The sequence below is a fragment of the Canis aureus genome, chromosome 5 (genome assembly GCF_053574225.1).
Source record: "Canis aureus isolate CA01 chromosome 5, VMU_Caureus_v.1.0, whole genome shotgun sequence".
Classification (NCBI taxonomy): Eukaryota; Metazoa; Chordata; class Mammalia; order Carnivora; family Canidae; genus Canis; species Canis aureus.
The window spans coordinates 68,301,483-68,325,988 of record NC_135615.1 but is presented as its reverse complement, the minus strand read 5'-3'; the positions used below and the strand labels follow the sequence as shown (position 1 = coordinate 68,325,988).

At 35.8% G+C, this 24,506-nt stretch overlaps 1 protein-coding gene and 1 non-coding gene across 4 annotated transcripts in view; one reads left to right on the top strand and one right to left on the bottom strand.

The window, feature by feature from the left end:
* ITFG1 (integrin alpha FG-GAP repeat containing 1) overlaps positions 1-24,506 on the bottom strand; it is a 291,906-nt gene that overhangs the window by 240,946 nt on the left and 26,454 nt on the right. For all 3 annotated transcript variants that reach the window (XM_077898547.1, XM_077898546.1, XM_077898545.1), the window contains exon 6: positions 12,028-12,122. In XM_077898547.1, coding sequence (XP_077754673.1) covers positions 12,028-12,122 — 95 coding nt within the window. The remainder of the gene's footprint in view (positions 1-12,027; positions 12,123-24,506) is intronic.
* On the top strand, positions 7,038-7,144 carry LOC144315062 (U6 spliceosomal RNA). Its single transcript, XR_013380864.1, has one exon. It is a non-coding gene; the product is annotated as a U6 spliceosomal RNA (small nuclear RNA).

The window sequence follows — 24,506 nt, the reverse complement described above, 5'->3', positions numbered from 1 at the left end:
TCTTCAGCATTAACATGCACCTGGTTCTGAAATTCTGCTGCATTTTAAAACATTTAAGATGTACATCAGTCAGTGTATTTAAAACTCAAATTTAAACTTCTGAATCCAACATGAATAAAGGGATATCTTGCTATTATAACATCCTTAAGGTTTGTGCTAAGATAGCATTTGAGTCTAGCGATCTTGCTTTTCATCTTTAAAGCTTTGGTTTCCAGCATAATGCCTCACAGAGAAGAAATTCCAGTAACTTTTTAAAAAAGATTTTATTTATTTGAGAGATAGTGAGAGAGAGAACACGAGCAGGGAGGCGGGATAGTGGGAAAAGAAGGAGCAGACTCTCCACTGAGAAGGGAGTCCAATTTGAGCTCTATCCCAGGACCCTGAAATCATGACCTGACCCAGAGGTAGATGCTTAACCGACTGAGCCATCTAGGTGCCTGAAAATCAGTAATTATTGAGACTGAGAAATGAGTGAAAATGTATTTATGATAGCAAAGAAATTTTCAGGTCATGTTGAAATGCAAATCAACACCATGAGTTATCACCTCATGCCTATTAGAAAGGCTATCACCAAAAAGACAAGAGATAAATGCTAGAATGGATGCGGAGAGAAGAGAATCCTTATGTACTGTTGGTAGGACTGTAAATTGGTACAGCCACTATGGAAATGACCTGGAGATTCCTCAAAAAAGTTAAAACTAGAGTTACTATACATGATCCAGCAAGTCTACTCCTGGGAATACATCTGAAGGAAATGAAAACTCTATGCTGAAGAGATATCTGTGTCTCCATGTTCACTGCAGCATTATTTACAATAGCTAATAAATGGAAACAATCTATGTGTCCACTCCTGGGTGAAATTATATGTATATAATTATACACACACACACACACACACACACACACACACAATGAAGTATTATTCAGCCATAAAAAATGATGAAATCCTAACATTTGCAACAATATGGATAGAACCTTGAGGGCATAATTCCAAGTGAAACAGGACAGACAGAGTAAGACAAATTTCATTTATATGTGAAACCTAAAACAACAAGAGAATAAACCAAACTTGGAAAGAAAGATCAGATTTGTGGTTATCAGAGGTGGCCAGTAGGGGCAGCGGGAATTGTAGTAAGGTTATAAATAAACACTAGGATGTATTGTACAACATGATGACTATAGATAACACTGCTGTATGATATATAGGAAAGTTATTAGAGTAATCCTAAGAGCTCTCATCACAAGGAAAAAAGACATTTTGCACGTGTGCTGTTTTTTTTATTAGCTTAGTTTTTATATCTCTATTAGATGATAACTGTTAACTAAACTTATTGCGGTAATCACTTCAAAATGTATGTAAATCAAATCATTATACTGTAAACCCTAAATTTATATAGTGCTATATGTCAATAGATCTCAATAAAATAGGGGAAAAACAAAGAAATATTCAGGTCATGATTCCCAATAATACAACACTTGCCCCTTTAAATGCCTAGCAGGCCCCATCCACCCTGCTCAAGGAAGTAACTAGGGAGGTATTCTGTGAACTTTCAAGTTCTAAAAGTAAACACATGGCTAGCGGCCATGTAATGGGATATCTTTCCAGTTTTGTAATAAGCAGACAAATGACCTAACAAAGAAAATGGTAGGCTCCCTGGGGCCAACGGTTGTATATTTTGTATTGCTCACCAAAAGACCAGCCTCTAAGTTCCTTCATTTGGTTCCCTTTCAGGGCTAGATGACAGAACCATGGCAACTATTTGGCAGGAACAAGGTGGTGGTTGGTGGGGGGAGGGTTGCTTAGAGAGACTGTTATAATCTATCTGACTTTTCACAGCCAAGGTCTTATCTTTGGTTGATAAATATATTACATGACTCTTTTTCATTACTTTGTACAGTGACCCCAGTCAGTCAGAGACATCCATTTGCCTAGGGCAGCAGTTCTCAAGCTTTTTGGTTTCAGGATCTCTTCGCACTCTTATTGAGGATCCCTGAGAGCTTTTGTTTATGCGAGCTGTATCTATCATATAATAGATATAATATTGCTATAACCTATCAAATTAAAAGTGAAAGCAGATACTTTTTTTAGAAGGAAGTCTTAATTAAAATAATTAGCATTTAAAAAATAGGATTACAAAAAAAATAGGATTACTAAAGTTACAATTATGTGAAAAGCATATTTTATATGGTCAAGAGTCCAGGGCAGTCTCTGTCAAATTTATGTTGGAGATTTACTCAACAAGCATTTACTGAACTTGGGTATTTGGCCACACACCATTAAAGTAGACATTTTAAAAACACAAGAATACATAAGCACACACACACAAGTGTCAGAGCAATGAACACACTATATGTTTTAACGTTTCTGGGAAACTACACTGTGTAGTTGAGAGAATGAGAGCAAAGAGAATGACAGTGAAAAGAATGTGAGAGAATGAGGGTGAAAAAGGCAAGTAATGTCTTATGGTTTTTATAAAAATTACTTTGACCTCAAGGACCCTACCCCCCAAAGGGTTTTTGCCATCCTCAGGGATACCCACACCACACTTTAAGAACTGTTTGGTCTAGGGGAAAATTAAGGTTACCACAGCAGAATCACAAAATGAGTCAATTATTTAGCTTTTGATCTCCAAAATAGCATTTTTTGAGTCTCCAGCCAGAAAAAAGTACCAAAAGTCAGGATCTGTTGAGAATGAAAAAAGATTCCTAAATCCCTGTAATTCTATTTACATATTAAAAGCAAAACCTGGGGATCTGAACAAATTTTATTTAAATCACAGGTAGAAAAAAACTGAAGTCTGAATGTGAGGAAGCAAGAAGGCAGCTGGGGGCAAAGAGGAGTCAGAGAATAGAGAAAGAGGAGATTCAAGGCCCGTTTCTTTGACTGCCTTTCCTGACCTCAGTGTCAAGGTTCAACCTGGAGGAGGAAAACACTGAGAATACAGAAAGTGATGAAGCTGAAGGGAAAGCAGAGTACAGAACTGCACACTGCTTCCTGTTGGAACTCAGGGAGAAGCCTGGTTTGTGAAATGACAGCTATGCACAGGAGTTTATCCTTAGTGACATAAAAGCACAGAATGTCTAACCTAGCATTCTCATAGTTCCCTTGACTTTCATTTGTAGAGAAAGACTTAAGATCAAAAAGGTAGTCAGTTGAGGGTCAAAGGACCTGCATGGGCTAATATGGTACAAGTCAAATGAATCCCATGGTAGAGGACAGGTTCAGTCAGAGGGCTGAATAAAAGAGGTGGAGCTTCAGAGGAATCCATTAAAACAGCGAGATTCAAGGTAGAATTAAGTTAGTCAGGGCAGACTACGAAGCTCTTATTGAGTCAGAAAAGATCAGTAGGTCCCCAGCTGCCTACTTCAGCAGCAAATGCCAGCAGGGTATCTAGTGTACAAGGGCCATCAGTGTGGTGGTACAAGGACCTCAAAGCAGATACAAAGATCTCTCCTTCCAATTCTTTGAGGACTTATGAGCCTATGCTTAGGCTCACCCAGTTGTAATTCATGCTAGAAGGAAAAATGGGGTAGGGTCTAAAAAAACTGAAAATTTAACCAACAAATTAAAATCCTAAAGAGATCATTTTAATTGAGAAGCTTAAATTCCCTTTCTCCCATACCTACCCAAGGCATAGGGCCTTGATTTTAGAAAATAAATAGGCTGTTCACTGTGTATACCTATGTTGTAATCTGTTATAATTTTTTTTTTAAATTTTTATTTACTTATGATAGTCAGAGAGAGAGAGAGAGAGAGAGAGAGAGAGAGAGAGAGAGGCAGAGACACAGGCAGAGGGAGAAGCAGGCTTCATGCACCGGGAGCCCGACGTGGGATTCGATCCTGGGTCTCCAGGATCGCGCCCTGGGCCAAAGGCAGGCACTAAACCGCTGCGCCACCCAAGGATCCCTGATATTCCTTTTAAAGTGAATATGCTCTATAAGGGAGGACACGGATAAACAGTTAAGTACAGGAATTAATTCCTCAGTAGCAAGGAAGCCTGTGTTGCTGAAGAAGGAATCTTCAGGGGCCACAGATACAGAAAGATGTGAATCTAAAGATATAATAAAAATATCAACAAAATATGCAACTCAATCAAAGATTTAAAGGCAATATAAAAGCACCAAAAATATTTTTAAAATTTGTTTAAAAAAATCTTACATACAAATGGTATTATCCAAGCATGACACAAAACTTAAAAACCATGAAAGAAAAATTTCATTCGTAAACATTTAACAATTCTATATTGTCCAAAAAATGCTAAATATAAAGTAGGAAATTATACAACAAGCTGGAGATATATATAGCATGTATCACAAAGTAAGAATAATTTCCTTAAGGCAGAAGATCTTTTTATGTAGATGAACTAGAGGATATTATGCTAAGTGAAACAAGTCAGTCAGAGAAAGACAAATACTATATGATTTCATTCATATGTAGAACTTAAAAAATACAGATGAAGACAGGGGAAGGGAAGGAAAATAAAATAAGACGAAAACACAAAGGGAGAGAAATCACAGAGACGCTGAACTCTAGAAAACAAACTGAGGGTTAATTCAGGTGAGGTGGGTGGGGGGGTAATTAGGTGAAGGGCATTTAGGAGGACATTATATACAATCCATGTATGCTAAATTCTACCTCACTAATAATACAGTATATAACTAAATTGAATTTACATAAAGAATTAGAAAAAGATATCAGAAAAGGAATAACTTTTATAAATTTTAAAGAACTGTAAATGGGTAATAATTATATGAAAAGCTGTTTAACATTAATAACATTTCAAGGAATGCAAATCAAAATAAGGTGTGATTTTGTATCTGTTAGATTAGCAAAAAATGTGAACATTTAAAATAACAAATGTTATATTTACTTTTTCTTTTTTAAAAAATATTATTTATTTATTTATTCATGAAAGACACAGGTAGAAAGAGAGGAAGAGACACAGGTAGAGGGAGAAGTAGGCTCCAATCAGGGAGCTGGATGTGGGACTTGATCCCGGGTCTCCAGGATCACGCCCTGGGCTGAAGGCGGCGCTACACCGCTGAGCCACATGGGCTGCCCATATTTACTTTTTCTGTATGCCTGAAATAATTCATAATTAATAATACACATTTAGGAAAATAAAAGAAAATATCCGACATTGGCTAGAATGAGCACTTTCATATACTTTTTGTGGGAGTGCAAATCAGTATAGTCTCTGAATAGAAACTGCAATATGTATGAGAATCAAAAATAAAAGTTTTCTGTGTTCATTCTAGTTTATCCTTTGTTCTCCTCAGTATTTAAAATATTCTAAGATAAAAGCTATTTAAGGGAAAGTAAAGCACATACACAATCTTAATTAAAGTGCTGGGAATATGAGATATTCCTATGTTTGCACATGAATACAAAGATGTATGAACAAAAAGGTTTAATGGAGTACTGTTGCAAACAAAAAGGAAAAGGATACAAATGTCCATCAAGAGATGGATATTTAGTCAAATTAGAGTATCTGTCTATAAAGGAAGACCCATTAATTCGTTAAAAAAAAAAAAAGGTAGATCTATATGTGCTGGTATGTTAATATATACGAATTAAGAGAGATTCACAATTACATACAAAATTTACTTCGGTAAAAAAGGAAAGTGTGAATCTGTGCAAAACAATTCAGGAAGAGCACGGAGGAAACTGAAAATAGTGGTTGCCTCTCTTTACACACTTTTGAATTGTTTGAGTTTTTTTTTTATCATAATCACGTTACCTTTAAATAATTTTTAAGATATATAAATACACACATGAATAACTGATCAAACAAAAACCAAATGTAGGGGCGCCTGGGTGGGTAAGGGGTTGAGCCTTTGGCTCAGGGCATTATCCGTTGGTCCTGAGATCAAATCTTGTGTTGGGTTCCCTGGAGGGACCCTGCTTCTGTCTCTTTGTCTCTAGTGTCGCTCATGAATAGATAAATTAAATCTTTAAAAAAACAAAACAAAACAAAACAAAACAAAACAAAACAAAAAAAACCCAGATACCAAATTCATAGCCCTCTGTTCTTACCACTGCAATCTCACTTTTTCAGGGCTCTGCCGCTTCCACAGCCTTGACAACGTAGAACACCCAGATTAAAGTTCTCACCTTGCACTCATGCTCTCAAGTTCTAGGGTAAAACTGACAATGGTTGCTTGCATGTAGGTGTCCCCCACCCACCTCGGCCTCAAATACCTTTGTCTAAACTCAAATTCTCCCATATCAAATGTGCTTCCTAAATTCTCCACTCTGGATTAAAATTCTGTTATTCTATCAACCAAGGGACTTCTACAACCACTGGCAACTGACTCACTTGGGCTACCATTTTCTAAATAGTCTTCAAGTTTTCCAGTTCTTTACTACCCCCAAAACATTCTGTATTTCTTAACATGTTCTTCTAATCATCTCATTTTTTCCAATAATCCACCTTAAGAAAAAAATCTTAGTGTCTTAGCCCACCTTTCTATACACAGCAGAAATTACTGCACATCACCTAGAGTAGACTCTGTTGCATTCCTTTATTCCTACAGAAGAAAAACCATCTTATCATCAATTTACCCCATTTGGTAACTAAGGAAAAGATACCTGTCTTCAAAAATAAAAACATATACTAGAACCCAGGTATTGTTATAAAATAGAACCTGTATCAAAAGTCCAATTGAGAAAGAAGATATTTACAGGTGAATGACTTGGGACATGTGGACCATTTCACCTCTCCTAACAATCCAAGAACTGGTTCTTGGTATGGACATATCATATTTTTTTTTCATCTATCAAAATAGTAGTAAATTTTTAAAAAGTAATATCAAGTTTTGGCAAAGGTAGGAGAAATAAGCACTTTCATTGTTTTCTGGAGGGCAGTGTAGCAATGTTTTACCTTAAAAATCTTTATACTTATTTAACTAGGTATTTTACTTCCAGGACCTGTCTTTGAGGAACTTTTGAGAGATATACACAAAATAAGGTACCAGAGGTCTAGTTAGGATAAAAAAACAAAACAAAAAACTGGAAACTACTGTTCAAGAAAAAAGTGCTCGCTTCGGCAGCACATATACTAAAACTGGAACGATACAGAGAAGATTAGCATGGCCCCTGCGCAAGGATGACATGCAAATTCGTGAAGCGTTCCATGACACAGGCAGAGGGAGAAGCAGGCTCCATGCAGGGAGCCCGACGTGAGACTTGATCCCGAGTCTCCAGGATCACACCCTGGGCCAAGGGCAGGCGCTAAACCGCTGAGCCACTCGGGCTGCCCCTGCTTCATCTTTTGAACTTAGTGTTGGCTTTTTAATTTTTCCCTTCATTTTTAAGTTTCAAAGGAGGCCACAGTTCTATAAGACTTAGCCAAGAAGTACAAGAAATTAAAAAGGTCTTATTAGAAGATGTCAAAAAAAAAAAAAAAAGAAAAAAAAAGGATTAGTTACCATACAATGGATAAAAGTCATTAAAAGCCACAGTTTTGGTAATTACAAAAAAAAAAAAAATCTAATAAACAATGTTTAAAAAAATATGCTATGGCCAACTCAATTACTACATTACATATCTTTTTCTCATAGAAGTTCCATCTATGACAAGAATTTCTTCTAGAACTAATCATTCAGAAAAGCTTTAGATTTTCTAAAGAATGAGCATAGAGCATATGATGGATAATGAGAAACATATAACTCACTTTTTCATTTGGCCAATTCTTAGCTCAATTGCATCAGGACTCCAGTCCCAAGAACAGCAGGGCTATCTCTCTTCCTACTACCTCTGTTGTTATTGTAAAGCAGTTTGTAATTAATATATGCTTATTTTATTCTGCTACATAACATAGCTAGACTTGTAAGCCTCTTCTACACTAAATGCTCTTTGATGACTGCAAATATTTTTTGTCATCTTTGTATTTCACATAACAAAAGAGCAGAGGGCTTTGCATGCAGCAAGTATTCAATAACTTTGCTGAAATTATTTTATTTAATTTTTTTTAAAAAAGATTTTATTTATTTATTCATGAAAGACATGGGGGGTGGGGCAGAGACACAGGCAGAGGGAGAAGCAGGCTCTATGCAGGGAGCCTAATGTGGGACTTGATCCCGGGTCTCCAGGATTATGCCCTGGGCTGAAGGTGGTGCTAAACTGCTGAGCCACTGGGCTGCCCTTGCTGAAATGATTTTAAAGGCAGAAATAAGGTTTTGAAAAACATAACACTAACAATGATAATTTTTAATATTTCCCCATGTATTTTAAGTTAACTTTAGAAAGATTACTCAAAGAGAATCTCTTTACTGGTAAAAATGGAATGAAGAGGAAAAAGAAATACAAAGTAAACAATTAGAAAAGAGGGAAGCAAAATAATCTCTGCTTATAGACAATATGAATTAATTTGTAGACAACCCTAAAGATTCCACAAAAAAGTGTCAGAACTAGTAAGTGAAGTCAGCAAAATAGCAGGATGCAAAATTAACACACAAAAATTGGGTGCATTTCTACACACTAACAATGAAAAATCTAAAAAGGAACTTAAGAAAACAACTTTATTAACAACAGAATCAAAAGAATTAAAATAGGAATTAACCAAGGAGGTGAATGATTTGTATAGTGAGAACTATAAACACTGTTGAAATAAATCATTAAATCATTAAAACATTTAAATAAATGGAAACATGTTTCATGTTCTATTGCCAGACAATATTGTTATGATGTCAGTATCACCCAAAATGATCTACAGATTCAGGAAAATCCTTATCAAAACCCCAACATTTTTGGAAGAAACAGAAAAATCCATCCTTAAATTCATGGAATCTCAAAGGACCTCAAATAGCCAAAACAATTTTGAAAAAGAACAAAGTTGAAGAATTCACACTTTCTGATTTCAAAATTTACTGAAGAGCTATCATAATCAAAACAGTGTGGTATTAGCATAAAGGCAAATGTATAGGTCAGTAGAACAGATAAAGAGCCCAGAAATAAATCCTCCTATATACTGTCAAATGACTTTTGACAAGGGTGCCAAGACTATTTACTGCGGAAATGATAAGTCTTTTCAACAAATGGTGCTGGGAAAATTGGTCCATGCAAAAGAATGAGGCTGGACTCTTATGTAACACTGTATACAAAAGTTAACACAAAATAGATTAAAGTCCAGAAGTAAGGGATAAAAGTATAAAACTCTTATGAGAAAATATGGGGCAAAAGCTTCACAATACTGGACTTGGCAATGATTTCTTGGATAGACACCAAAGGCATGGGTAACAAAGAAACAACAGACAAAATGGACTTAATGAAAATTAAAAACATCGCTGCATCCAAAAACACTATCAACAGAGCAAAAAAGCATCCCCAAAGTGAGAGAAAATATTTTCAAATCATATAACTGATGAGGAAGTAATATTCTGGATAGAGAATAACTCAAACTCAACAACACCAAAAAAAAAAAATCCAATTAAAAAATGGGCAAAGACTTGAATAAGCATTCTTACTAAGGAAATATGCAAATGGCCAAAAACCACACAAAAAGATGTTTGACGTTATTTCTTTTCTTTAAGATTTATTTGAGAGAGAGAGAATCCTTGAGCAGACTCCCTGCTGAGCGGGGAGCCCGATGCAAGGTTCCATCCCAGGACTCTAAGACCAAAAGTCAGATGCTTAACCGCCTGACATACTCAGGTGCCCCAAGATGTTCAACATTATTAATCATTAGGGAAATGCAAATCAAAACTACAATGAGATACCACCTTACACACATTAGGCGGACTACTATGAAAAAACCAAACAAACCAAAAACAGAAAATAACAAATGTTGCCAAGTATGTGGAGAAATTGGAACCCTTGTGAACTGTTGGTGGGAATAGAAAATGGTGTAGCTGCCGTGATGGCGGTTCCTTAACATACATATAAAAGAATTACCATATGATCCAGAAATCCCACTTCCAAGGCAATTGAAAGCAGGATTTCTGAGATGTTTGTGCATCCATGTTCATAGCAATATTATTCACAACAGCTAAAAAACAGAAGTAAACTAAATGTTCATGAACAGATGAATGGATAAGCAAAATGTGGGATATGTACAATGAAGTATTATTTAGCTTAAAAGAGGAAGGAGGATGCCTGGGTGGCTCAGTGGTTTGGCACCTGCCTTTGGCCCAGGGTGTGATCCTGGAGACTTGGGATCAACTCCACATTGGGCTCCCTGCCATGGAGCCTGTTTCTCTCTGCCTGTGTCTCTGCCTTTCTCTCTGTATCTATCTCTCATGAATAAATAAATAAAATCTTAAAAAAAAAAAAAAAAAGAGGAAGAGAGATTGATATATGTAATATGTATGAACCTTGAGGACATTATGCTAAGTGAAGTCAGTCACAAAATAACAAATACTGTCAGGATGTTGTTTATTTGAAGTACTTAAAGTAGTCAAAATCAGAGCCGGAACATAGAATAGAAGTTGCTAGAGGCTGGAGAAAGGGAATGAGGAGATACTGTTTAATGGGTGCACAGTTTCAGGTTTATAAAATGAAAGAGTTACACGGTGGGACAACATTATGAGTGCCTTTAATACAACTGTACTATATACTTAAAAATGGTTAAGATGGCAACTTTTATGAGTATTTGACCACATTAAAAATAACTGGAAAAAAACATAGGAGGAAGCAAACATCCAGCACTTAACCTGGCTCTCTCAACTGTACTTTATAAACAAATAGCAGTATCTAGGAGGTATTCTTGACCAAAAACCCCTCAAAGTCTTATTCTGATCAAGGCTTCAAATTTAACTACTGGTTAGGAAGAAATACAGGGTATAGAGTCACATGCTAAGACTGTGGAGACAGAATTGGCAAAACACAGTTTGAAACATTTTATAACATAGATAATGTTTTCTTAATACATGTATGTACTCCATTTAGCTCCTGATTTGATAAAAATACTTAGGACATAACTGGGGCATTTTCAATAGTGAATAAATATTTGATGATATTAAAAAACCATTGTTAAATTTTTTTTTAGATATCAAAATGATCTTATGGTTGTTAAAAATAAAAAAAGTCCTTATCATTTAGAAATATAGATTAAAATATTGACAAATGGGGGCCTCTGGGTGGCTCAGTGGTTAAGCATCTATCTGCCTTTGGCTCAGCGTGTGATCCTGGGGTCCTGGGATCGAGTCCCACATTGGGCTCCCTGCAGGGAGCCTGCTTTTCTCTCTGCCTATGTCTTTGCCTCTCTCTGTGTGTGTCTCTCATAAATCAATCAATCAATCAATCAATCAAATCTTAGAGAAATATTTACAAATTAAATGATACAATGTTTGGGATTTCAAATTATTTGGGGCAGGAGGGATTGTGAATAGTTGTACCAATGAAATAAGATTGACCATATACTGATCGTTGTTGAAGCTAACTGATAATTTAAAAGTGCTTATATCATCCTATTCTACTTTTCTATGTTTAGGATTTTTCATTATAAAAAGTTGTAAAAAGTCTTTGAAAATTTTAAATTATAAGCTAAGTATTTTTCTTATAATTAAATTTACAGCATTTATTAGTCGCAATAATTTTTAAACGAAAAGGGAAAGAAACATCAGGCAACAGGTGTCTCAATTATCTAAGTCCACGTTAAGTGGAGAATACAAATGCTGATGTGGTTAACAAACAACAAAAGCAACAACTAAAGGTTTATTTATTACATCCAGTACTTTTTGTAAAAAAATATTTAATTAGTTGAGAGAAAGAGAGTGAGCATGAACAGGGGTGAGTGTAGAGGGAGAAGTAGGCTTCCTGCTAAGCAGGGAGCCAGAGTTTGGGCTCTATTCCAGGACCCTAGGATCATGACCTGAGTTGAAGACAGTTAACCAGCTGAGCTACTCAGGTGCCCCAATATCCAGTATTTTTAATATCTATCTAATATCACTGACTTCCTTATAACCTTTTAAAATTTTGGTTTTAACATTCAACTCAGTAAGAATAATTACTAATATAAGAATAAGTAAAACCTTATAATTCTTTGGCAGTTTGAAAGAAATATTTTACATTTATGTGCAACTTACCTGCTGTAAAATCTGCAGTGAGATCAATAAATGCGTGAGAATGTGGAATTCGCATTTTACTTTTAGTGGTCAATGCAGGATGCCATGATAAATTCCTAAAAAATAAAAATTAAAAAAAAATAATTTTCTTAAGGGAAATATCAAATAAGCATTGTTTTCAAACAGAAAAATCCCTGCCTGTAAGATATTTTAAAAATTTATTGATTTTTGTTGAGATATTTCTCATACCATAAAATTCACTCTTTTATTAGAGTATATAATTTAATGGTTTTAGTATAGTCACAGTTTGTAAACAACACCATTACGGACTTGGAAAAAATTTTCTTTACCTCAAAAAGAAACCCTGTATCCATTAGTTACTTCTCTTCTCCCCTCCCTATAGCCCTTAGCAAATACTAATTTGCTTTTTATAACTATGATTTTCCCTATTCTGGACATTACTTATAAATGGAATCTGGTTCTTCCATATAGAATAATAATTTTAGGTTGATTGATGTAGCATATGTCAATACTTCAGTCCTTTTAATGAATGGCTGAATGATATTTCACTGTATATTTGTATTTTTGTTTATTCATTTATCTGTTGATAGACATTTGGCTTGTTTTCACTCTTGGCTATTATAAATAATGGTACTATGAATATTCATGTGCAAGTTTTTATGTGGACATGTTTTCAATTCTTTTGGGTATATATTTAAGAATTGCTGGGTCACGTGGTAACTGTACGTTTAACTTTCTGAGGAACTGTCAAATTACATTCCAAAGTGGATTTAGCATTTATGTTCTTAACTAGCAACGTCAGAGGGTTCCAGCTCCATTTTTAAATCAAAACTTATTTATTGCCCCTTTGTTTTATTATTGTGCGGTTAGACTTGTATTTTCCTGATGGCTAATGATGTTGAACATATTTTTATGTGTTTACTGGCCATTTGTACACCTTTGGAGAAATGTCTACTCAAATCCTTTGCCTATTTTTAAGTTAGACTATTAAATATAGTGTTTTACTTTTAAGTTGCAAAAGTTCTCACATTCTTAAGATTTTATTTACTTTATTTATTCGTGAGAGACACAGAAAGAGAGAGAGAGGCAGAGACACAGGCAGAGAGAGAAGCAGGCTCCATGCAGGGAGCCCGATGTGGGACTCGATCCCAGGTCTCCAGGGTCAGGCCCCGGGCTGAAGGTGGCACTAAACCGCTGAGCCAGCTGGGCTGCCCAGTTATCACATTCTAAATAGTGTCTTTTCACTTCCTTGATAGTGTCCTGTGATGTAGTTTTTAATTTCCATGAATCCTGCTCACCTATTTTTTTTGTTGATTATTCTTATGCTGTCATATCTAAGAATCCATTTCAAAATCCAAGTTCATCTAGATTTACTCCTATGCTTTCTCCTGAGAATTTTTTAGTTTTAGCTCTCATATTTGTCTTTGATTCTTTTTTTTAAGAAAAAATGATTTAATGATTTAATATTATCATAGATGTTGTTTCCAAGACAATAAAGAATGATGATGATTATCTCTTATGAATATTAATTCCAACATTTTGAGCTAAGGAAAAGAATAAATTTAGACCCTTACCTCAGACCATATATCAAAAAGTAACTAAAAATGGATCAAAGGGTTAAAACTATAAATCTTTTGAATGAAAACATATGGGAAAATCTTCATGACTTTGGATTTAGAAATGGATTTTCAGGTATAACACCAAAAGAACAAGCAACAAAAGAAAAAAATAGATGAATTAGGTTCATTAAAATTAGAAACTTGTACATTACAGGATACTATCAAGGAAGTAAAAAGACAATTCCATAGAATGGGAAGAAAATACTTGCAAATATCTCTGATAAAGGCCTAGTATCTAGACTACATACAAAACTTTTATAACTCAACAATAAAAACAATCTGATTTAAAAATGGGCAAAGGACTAGATATTTCTCCTAAGAATATCACAAATGGCTACTAAGCACATCAAAAGATGGTCACATTTTAGTCATAAAGGAATTTTTATTTTTATTTATTTTTAGTCATGAAGGAATTGTAATAGAAGACCATGATGAGAAACTATTTCACAACCACTAGGATGGCAAAAATCAAAAGCCAAAAAATAGTAAGTGTTGGGGAGGAGGTAAAGAAATAGGAAATCTTGTACACTGCTGGTAGGAATATAAAATGGTACACTGGTTGTAGAAAACGGTTTGGCAATTCTTCAAAAAATTCAACATAAAATTACCACATGACTCTGCATTTCTATACTTAGGTATATACCCATAACAACTGAAAACACATATTCAAACAACTCATTGTACATGAATACTCTTAGCAGCACTACTCACAACAGCCCAAAACTGGAAATGACCCAAATGTACACCAACAGATGAATGTAGTAACAAAATGCCATTCATAAAATAAAAATATTATACAGCTAAAAAAAAACCACCTAAATTACTGATACATGGTGTAACATGGATGAACACTAAAACATTGTGCTGGGCAACCTGGGTGGCTGGCAGTTTAGCGTCGCCTTCAGCCCAGGGAGTTATCCCGGAGACCCAGGATGGAGTCCGGTGTCGGACTCCCCGCGTGGAGCCTGCTTCTCCCTCTGCCTGTGTCTCTGCCTCTCTCTCTCCCTCTCTTTTATTTATTTATTTAAATTTTATTTTATTCTTTTATTTATTTATTTAAATAAATAAAATATTTAAAAAACCCCCAAAAAACATTGTGCTATAAGAAAGAAGCCAGACACTAAAGGTCATATCCTCTATGATTTCATTTCGATGAAATATAAGCAATAGAAAAATCCACAGAGAGAGAAAGCAGATTAGTGGTTGCCAAGGACTGGGAGTAGGGGTAAAGGGAAAATGATTGTTTAATATGTACAGGGTTCCCTTTAGGAATGATGAAAAGCTACTTGAAGTACAAGATGGTTGTAAAACATTGTGAATATATGAAATATCATTAAATTGTACACTTTATATGGTTAATTATATATAATTTTATTTCATTATAAAAAACAACCATATATGCCTCATTCAGTTTCCTCTAATGTGAACATCTAATATAACCATAGTACAATTATCAAAACCAAGAAGGTCACTCTGGTAAACTATTATGAACTATAGAAGAAAGAGCAAGCCTAAATAAAATAATTTCTCAATTCCTCATCAGAATACACTCCAGTGTCAAAGTCATTCTCATTTATCAAGGCCCTGCTTTGCATTTCTTACTGGTATCTGAGTATACTTTTCTCTACTAATAGCAGTTTTTAAGATGTAAGCTCCTCTGAGGGGCTTCTGGGTGGCTTAATAGATTTACCATCTGACTCTTGATATTGAGTCTGGTCATGATCTCAGGGTTGTGGGATTCTCTTTCTGCTTCTCCATCTGCCCTTCCTCCCATTCTCTCTCTCTCTCTTTCTCTTTCTCTCTCTCTCTCTCTTCCTCGTCCTCCTCCTCCACCTCCACTTCCTGGAGAAAAAAAAAAGAGCTGTAAGCTCCTCTGGATACCCCGATTCATGTATTTATCTATTTACATTGCCTAACCAGGACATGGCTCCCAAATAGTGGCTGAAATGAATCATGGTCTATAGTCAGCAAATATTTGCTGGATTATGTCATAGTATCAAGTAGCATTTCCTATTCTTCTCTACCTCTAGTGAGAACATGCAATGTTTTTCCCAGCAATACTATGTATGGTCGAGTGAAATATGGAAGCCTAGGTATGCCATCTCCAAAGAGAACTTTAAGGTTAATTAATAAGTCCAACTGAATTATCAATATAGCATCTAAGTGACTGGGTAGCAAACAAGATTTATTTGGACTTGGTTTTGATGTATCGGGAAAGCAGAGAGAAACAAATGACTAATATGCTCTAGGCAGGTGAATCTTGGGAAAAAGAATAAGCATTCAGCAGGAGGATTTTCCCTCCACCAGGGGTCCATGTTCTACAAACATTAACTTCTTCCCAAAATCCTTATGCATACTTTTTAGCATACAATAGGCCTCATCTGTTGCCAAAATAAGACCTTAAAAACAAAATTAAGCAAATGCTCGAATAACCTGATTTTATTACTTTAATCAAAATTCCATAATATAAGGTTATGGCAGTAAGATATAAAAGTGAGAAATTGTATTCAGCATTTAGTGTAAGGTAATTCAATGCCAAGCATTCATGTCATGTTATTCTTTCATACTACACAAGGTTAGAAATGCCTATAATAATTTCAATCAAGTCCAATTTAAAAATGGCTGGTTCACTTCTTTTTTCTTTCTTTTTTTTCTTTTTTATGATAGTCACACAGAGAGAGAGAGAGGCAGAGACACAGGCAGAGGGAGAAGCAGGCTCCATGCACTGGGAGCCCGACGTGGGACTCAATCCCGGGTCTCCAGGATTGTGCCCTGGGCCAAAGGCAGGCGCCAAACTGCTGCGCCACCCAGGGATCCCTTCACTTCTTTTTAAGCTAGACCATTTATTCATAGGTTCTTTAAATTCTAAGCATTAAATTATTTTTAATTACTAACAAAATAATCAGAAGTAGGCTAGAGAGATTCTACAACAAGTTTAACCCAAAGTCATTTCAGAAGAGCTTCCTAATGTTCCCAAGAAATTTGTAATTATAGGTCAAAAGTGAATTAAAAAATATAAGCTTCTACAGAATTGAGCTCAATGAGGTTAATTATGTGGTTGTCCTTAATTACTGCCTGAGAAATTATTGATCTTATTCCTTAAAGAATTTTTTATAGATTTGCTTTGAAATAAGTTTTGGAAAACTTCAACTAACTCCTAGACAAAAATGTACACTTCAAATAAAGAATTTAAAAGAGCAATAAAACAAAAATGATAAAGTAGCAGACTATGGGCCAAATTCAGCATGAAGATTTTTTTTTTAATACTTTGAATTCACTGGTAAAATTCATTTATTTATTAAAGATTTTATTTATTTACTCATGAGAGATACGCACACACAGAGAGGTAGAGACACAGGCAGAGAGAGAAGCAGGCTCCATGCAGGGAGCCTGATGTAGGACTTGATCCTGGATCAAGCCCTGGGCCGAAGGCAGGCACTAAACCGCTGAGCCACCCAGGGATCCCCTCACTGGTAAAACTTAATACAAAATCGGATTTTACATAAAAATCTGATTTCCAGCTTCTCTTGAAATTACCAGGTCTGATAACAAACTGGCCCTTTCCAGACAAGGGCTATACTGCCTATGGTCAGCCAATGTCCCCACCTTCCCAAATTGCTTCACTCATTTTGATTTCTTTTTGGGTTCATCTAGACATTCGAGTTTGCAACTCCTAACAAAATATTAATTATAATATTCCCTTCCAGAACACTTCAAATCAATATTCAAGGTCTTCACAGTATTTTAACTTTTATATTTGTTACCTATACTCTGTTAATTTACAATAATATCTCTTAAAAGGCAGTTAATATCTCTCTTAAAAGGCAGGTGTAAGTTAATCCTTATACTTTACTAGCTTATGGGGGCAGGGAGAAGGGAAGAGCTATTCTTTCTTTTTGTGATGCATTTTAAGATAGCTGAAAATTAAATGTATATGCAGTTGTATACTAAAATTCAATTGTCTAAAAATTTAGAGTTGAAAATAAAATTCATTTCTCCTTCTACCTTTACCTTTGTTCTCTGTACAAATCAGTTTTTTGCTAAGAAGCAACAGACACCATCTTTATAAGCAACTGTATTCATATAAACTATAATCTTCTCATATATATGCTTAACTCCATTTGAAGACCATGGTCACAAATACAAACTGTTCTGATTACAAAGGAAGAAACAGCAGAGATGAAAAAATGGGCAGTTCTGAGCCGTTTCGAGTATATTCATTGACATTTCTTGACTTCTGTAGAACATTACAATTATTAGCTACCCACCACCCCACCCTACAGGAAACATAATTATATCAAGATGTTCTAATTTGTGGGCACTATTACCCTTAATCTCAAAGAATAGCATTTATCAAAGAATGAATTTCAATGTAATTAATGTCACCTGTAGCTTTTAGCTGCTTATGGTAACTGCTCTTTGAAATGACTTTTTGACTCAAATGACTTTGAAATGACTGCGAATCCACCCACTTTTCAGTGATCAGTCTACCATGAATTATCATTATTTTAGATATACAGATAAAAGCAATTACCAGGAGATGGGTATAGCATGCTTTTCCAAGCTCTCTAGTTTAGTCTAGTGGTCTTCAATCATTTTTGCTCAGATAGGCTCTAAAGGAATCTTTGAAAACTATGTATCCTTTAACACATTAAGTTCACTTCTAAAAAAAAGTAGTAATCTAAATATTTTCATCAGTTTAAACAGCTACAAAATATGTAATTTTCAAATCTACCAGAATTCTTAAGATGTTATAATAAAATACTCTTTAAAAAGTATATCCAGTGGAATATAAATATCATGTTGAATTTTTACCCATTATTCTCCATAGAAAAACTGCATCAAGAAGATTGCTGGAAAAGATGGGGGAACAGGAGGACCCCCTAAGCTCATCTCATCCTATATATACAACTAGATAACACTCACAGTGTAATTAAATAACCCGGAAAAAGACCCAAAGATTGGGAGAACCAATTCCCAAACTAAATATAGAGAACAGGTCACATCTAAGAGGATAGGAAGGGCAAGACAAAGTGGGGAGCTAAAAGGTGGGGAGCTAAACAGACCAGCAGGCAGGAGGGAGGGATACTATAGGGAGAGAAACAGACTCTCACTACAGGCAACCTCACAGGGAGACAAATCCCCCTAACATTGGGCTTTGAAAACCAAAAGGACCAAATTTCAGGAGTTCTTACAACCGGCAGGACTTAAAACTTGAAACTTTAAAAATCACTGGGCTCCACACTCTGGAGGAACCATAAGGTGAGAGAACATGGAGTCACTGTCCTGAAAGAGCACAATAAACAGCTTGAAGAGATACAGCATAGAAGCAGCAGTTTGAAAAGTGCCAGGGTCATACTTCTCAGAGCGTGTGCTGGAGGGGCAGGCTTCCATGGGAGACTTTTTTAGGAACAAAGAGGTTGGCAGGTGGTACTCCCCACGCCAGCCTCCCAGCATACATACATGTCCATCTGCGGGAAGCAGTGCAGTGCCAACACTCCCAAGCTTACTTGCTTATATTGCAAGTCCTGCCCCAGCAAAACCCTTCCCCCAGAGGACCCACACAAACCTTGCTAACGCTGTGCACTGAAACCCACATACTTTGTGGACCTATTCCCTCCAAACCAGCTGGCCTTAGTAATGGTGACTGCAGCTTCCCTCCTGCAAAGACATGATTGCAAACCTTGCAAAAACTGCAGGTCTGATTTGACAAACTATGTGGATCCACAGCCTCAAATATGCTCTTGGCTAGAGCACATTCAAAACAGTGCCAAAAGCCTGGCAGTATGCAAGCAGCCCCAACAAGTCCCAGAACAACCACAAAGTAACTCCTGCCTCAAAGAGAGGGAAAGATAACCACATACACTAGTCAGACCATGGACACAGCAGTGGGCTAGGAGCAGATAGCTGGTCTGACTGCAGACTGCATCCACCAATCAAAGCTTCTCAGAGGATGACACAGGGTACTCTGCAGTTTGGTGCTACTGCATCTCTGACAAACACCTGGTCTGTCTCAACTCAAGCCCAATGTGGCCTCAGACTGGCCTACTAGCGAGACAGGGACCAAATAAAGCCCACAACAGGCAAAGAGAGCCATTGAGGATGACTGGACTGAAGGCAAAAGCAGCTCAGCCACAAAAGTAGGGCACAGGCAATACACATAGGAGATAGTCCTTAAATGCCAGGTTCTGGTAAACAGGTAACACTGCACTGCAGGGCACTACATGACCTTTTCTTCAAAAAGCCATAATTTTCAAGCGCAGGAGATGTAGCTACTTTGTTAGTACACAGAAACAGACCAAAGAGTTAGAATGAGGAGACAGAGGAATATATCCTGAATGAAAGACCAGGGCAAATCACAGCAAGAGACAAAAACAAAACAAAGATAAATAATATGCCCAATAGTGAATTTAAACTAATGATCATAAAGATACTCACTGGGTTTGAGAAAGAGTTGAGGACTTTGGTGAGACCCTTAACAATGAGACAGAAATTATACACAGGAATCAATCAGAGATGAAGAATCAGCAACTGAAATTAAATATATACTAGAAGGAATCAATAGTTGACTAGAGGAAGCAGAAGAATGGATTAGCAACTTGAGGACCCAGTAATGAAAAGGAATCAAGATGAACAGGAGAGAAAGAAAAAAATACAAAATGAGAATAGACTTTTGGAACTCAGCAACAACATCAAATTTACTAACATTTTCATTATAGCAATCTCAGAAGGAGAAGAGAAAGAAAAGAGGGCAGAAGTTTTATTTTCATAAATAATAGCTGAAAACTTCCTGAACATAAGGAAGGAAACATATCCAGACCTAGGAGATGGCAGAGATCTCCCAACAAAATCAACCCAAGGAGGTCCACATCAAGATACATAATATTAAAATGGCAAAAAGTAGTGACAGAGGGAGAATTTTAAAAGCAGAAAGAGAAAACAGTTACAAACAAAGGAAACCCCAAAAGGCTATCAGCTGATTTTCAACAGGAACTCTGGAGGCCAGATTGAGTGGCATGATATAGTCAAAGTGCTGAATGAAAGAATATTCAGCAAGGCTATCATTTAGAATAGAAGGAGAATATAAAGAGAATATAAAGAGTTCTGAGACAAATAAAAGTTAAAGGAATTCATGACCACTAAAGAAGTCCCATAATAAATCTTAAAGGAGACTCTGTGTGAAAATGGCAGAACATAAGAATAGCATGAAAAGTAGGAAGCCTGAGAGCAGAAAAATAAGTATATTGTAAAAATCAGTCAAGGGATTCACAAAATAAAAGGATGTAAAGTATAACACTATATATCTGGGGAGGTGGAGGAGAGTAGCAAAGAAAGGGTTCAAACTTAAGTGATCATCAACTTAACATAGACTACTCTACGCAGAAGAAGTTACATACAAATCAAATGGTAACCGCAAACCAAAAACCAGTAGCAGATATAAAAAAAAATAAAGGGAAAGGAATCTAAATATATCACTCAAGAATGACAACAAACCATGAGAAAAGAGAGCAAGAGAAGAACGGACTACAAACAAACAACCAAAACAAGTAATAAAATGGCAACTACGTACATAACTATCAATAATTACTTTGGAAATAAGTGGACTAAATGTTCCAATCAAAAGACATAGGGTGACAGAATGCATAAAATGCAAGGCGCATTGCTGCCTACAAGAGACTGATTTAAGACCTAAAGATTCATGCAAACTGAAAGTGAAGGGATGGTGAAGCATTTATGAAGCATATGGAAGCAAAAAGAAAGCCAGGATAGCAATACTTATAGCAAACAAAATAAAGTTTAAAACAAAGACTGAAACAAGAGAAAGACACCATATAATCATAAAAGAATCAATCCAACAAGGTAATATAGTAATTGTAAATATTTATGCACCTGACATAGGGGCACCCAAGTATATAAAAAAGTTAATAACAAACATAAAGGGACTAAGTGATAGTAATATAATAGTAGTATTGGACTTTAACATCCCACTTACATCATGGACAGATCACCCAAGGAGAAAATCAACAAGGAAACAGTGGCTTTGAATGACACATTGGACCACATGGATTTACTAGATATATTCAAAAATTCCAACCTAAAACAATAGAATACATTTTGTTTTCAAGTGCACATGGGTCATTTCCAGAATAAATCACACATTAGGTTACAAAACAAGTCTTAACAAATTGAAAAAGATAGAAGTCATACCATGGATCTTTTCTGACCACAACACTATGAAATCAGAAATCAACCACAAGAGAAAAATATGGAAAGAGCACAAATACATGAAGGTTAAATAACATGCTTCTAATAATGGATTGGTCAACCAAAAAATCAAAGAGAAAATAAAAAAATACATGGAGGCAGAATACTTGAGTTGATTTCAGCTCAGGTCATGATCTTAGGGTTATGAGATTGAGCCCACTATTGGGCTCCATGCTGGGTGTGGAGCCTGCTTAAGATTCTCCCTCTCCTCTCCCTCTGTTCCTTCCCCTCACCCCCCAAATACATAGAGACAAATGAAAATGAAAACACAATGCTCCAAAATCTGCATGATACAGCAAAGATTCTCTAAGAATAAGTTTATAGCAAAATGGACCTACCTCAAGAGCAAGAAAAATCTACAACCTAACCTTACACCTAAAGGAACTCAGAAAAGAACAAACAAAACCCCAAACCAGTAGCAGAAAGAATGTAATAAAGATTAGACCAGAAATAAACAAAATAAAAACTAAAAAAAAACAATAGAACATAGACACTCAACCGCTGAGCCACCCAGGCATCCCAATGAATAATTATATACCAACAAATTGGACATACTAGGAGTGGATAAATTTCTAGAAACCTACAACCTCCTAAAACCAAATAAGGAAGAAATAGAAAATTTCAACAGATAGATTACAAGCAGTGAAATGGAATCACTACTCAATTCAATCAAATCCCAAAAAACAAAAGTCTAGGACCAGATGGCTTTAGATGAAATCTATCAGACATTTAAAGAGGTAATACCTGTTCTTCTCAAACTATTAAAAAAATAAACAGGAAAGAAAACTTCAAAATTTATTCTATGAGCCCAGCATTACCCTGATACCAAAACCCCATAAAGATACCACTAGTAAAAATAAATAAAAAATAAAAAAGATACCACTAGTAAAGATAACTAGAGGCCAATATTCCTGATGAACATAGATGCCAAAATTCTCAATAAAATACAAACTGAGTACAACAGTACATGGAAAGAAATCATTCACCATGATCATATAAGATTTTTTTTTTAAAGATTTAATTTATTCATGAGAGACAGAGAGAGAGAGGCAGAGACATAGACAGAGGGAGAAGCAAAGCAGGCTCCTCACAGGGAGCCCGATGTGGGACTCGATCCCAGGACAGGGATCACGCCCTGAGCCAAAGGCAGACGCTCAACCACTGAGCCACCCACACGTCCCCGATCATGTAAGATTTATTCTTGGGTTGCAAGTGTGGTTCAATATCTATAAAATCAATCAACATGATACATTATATCGATAAAAGAAAGGATAAAACCATATGATTATTTCAATAGATGTAGAAAGAGCATTTGACAAAGCACAACATTCATTCATGATTACAATTGTGGACAAGGTAGGTTTACGGGGAACATATCTCAACATAATAAAGGCTTAATATGAAAAACCACAGCTACTATCATCTTAAATAGAGAAAAACTGAGAGCTTTTCCTCTGTAGTCAGGAACAACACATGGATGTCCACTCTCATCACTTTTATTCAACATAGTACTGGAAATCCTAGCCACAGCAATCAAACAACAAAAAGAAATAGAAGACATCCAAATCAGCAAAGAAAAAGTAAAACGTTCACTATTTGTGGATGACATGACACTATCTATATATGTATAGAAAACCTGAAAAACCCCACCAAAAAACTGCTAGAACTGATAAACAAATTCAATATAGTGATACAGCACTTCCATACATCACCTAGGGCTCATCACAACTGTAAAGTTGCAGGATACAAAGCTAATGTACCAAAGAGGTGAAAGACCTATATTCTGAAGACTGTTAAACATGTATGAAAGAAACTGAAGGTAACACAAAGAAATGGAAAGACATTCTATGCTCATGAAATCAGAAACACTAATACTGTTAAAATATCTACACTACTCAAAGCAATCTACACATTTAATGCAATCCCTATCAAAACACCAACAGTTTTCACAGAGGTAGAACAATCTTAAAATTTGGATGGAAACACACAAGACAATGAATTAGCCAAAGCAACCTTGAAAAGAAAAACAATGCTAGAAGCATCACAATTCCGAACTTCAAGTTATATTACAAAGCTGTAGCGATCAAAATAGTAGCTACTGGCACAAAAACAGACACATAGATCAGTAGAACAGAATAGAAAACATAGAAATGAGTGCACAACTGTATGGTCAATTAACCTTCAACAAAACAGGAAAGAAAATACAATGGGGAAAAGACAGTTTCTTCAACAAATGATGTTGGGAAAACTGGACAACAACATGCAAAAGAATGAAACTGGATCACTTTCTTACACAAAAATAAACTCAAACTGGATTAGGGACCTAAATGTAAGACCTGAAATCATAAAAATCTTAGAAGAAAGCACAGGAAGTAATTTCTTTGACATCAGGTATAGCAATATTTTTCTTGATGTTTCTTGATGCAAGGGAAACAAAAGCAAAAATAAGCTATTGGGACTATATTAAAATAAAAAGCCTCTGCCAGCAAAGGAAACAATCAGCAAAACTGAAAGACAACCTACTGAATGGGAGACGATACTTGCAAATGACAATTCTATAAAGGGTTAGTATCCAAAAATATATAAAGAAGTTAT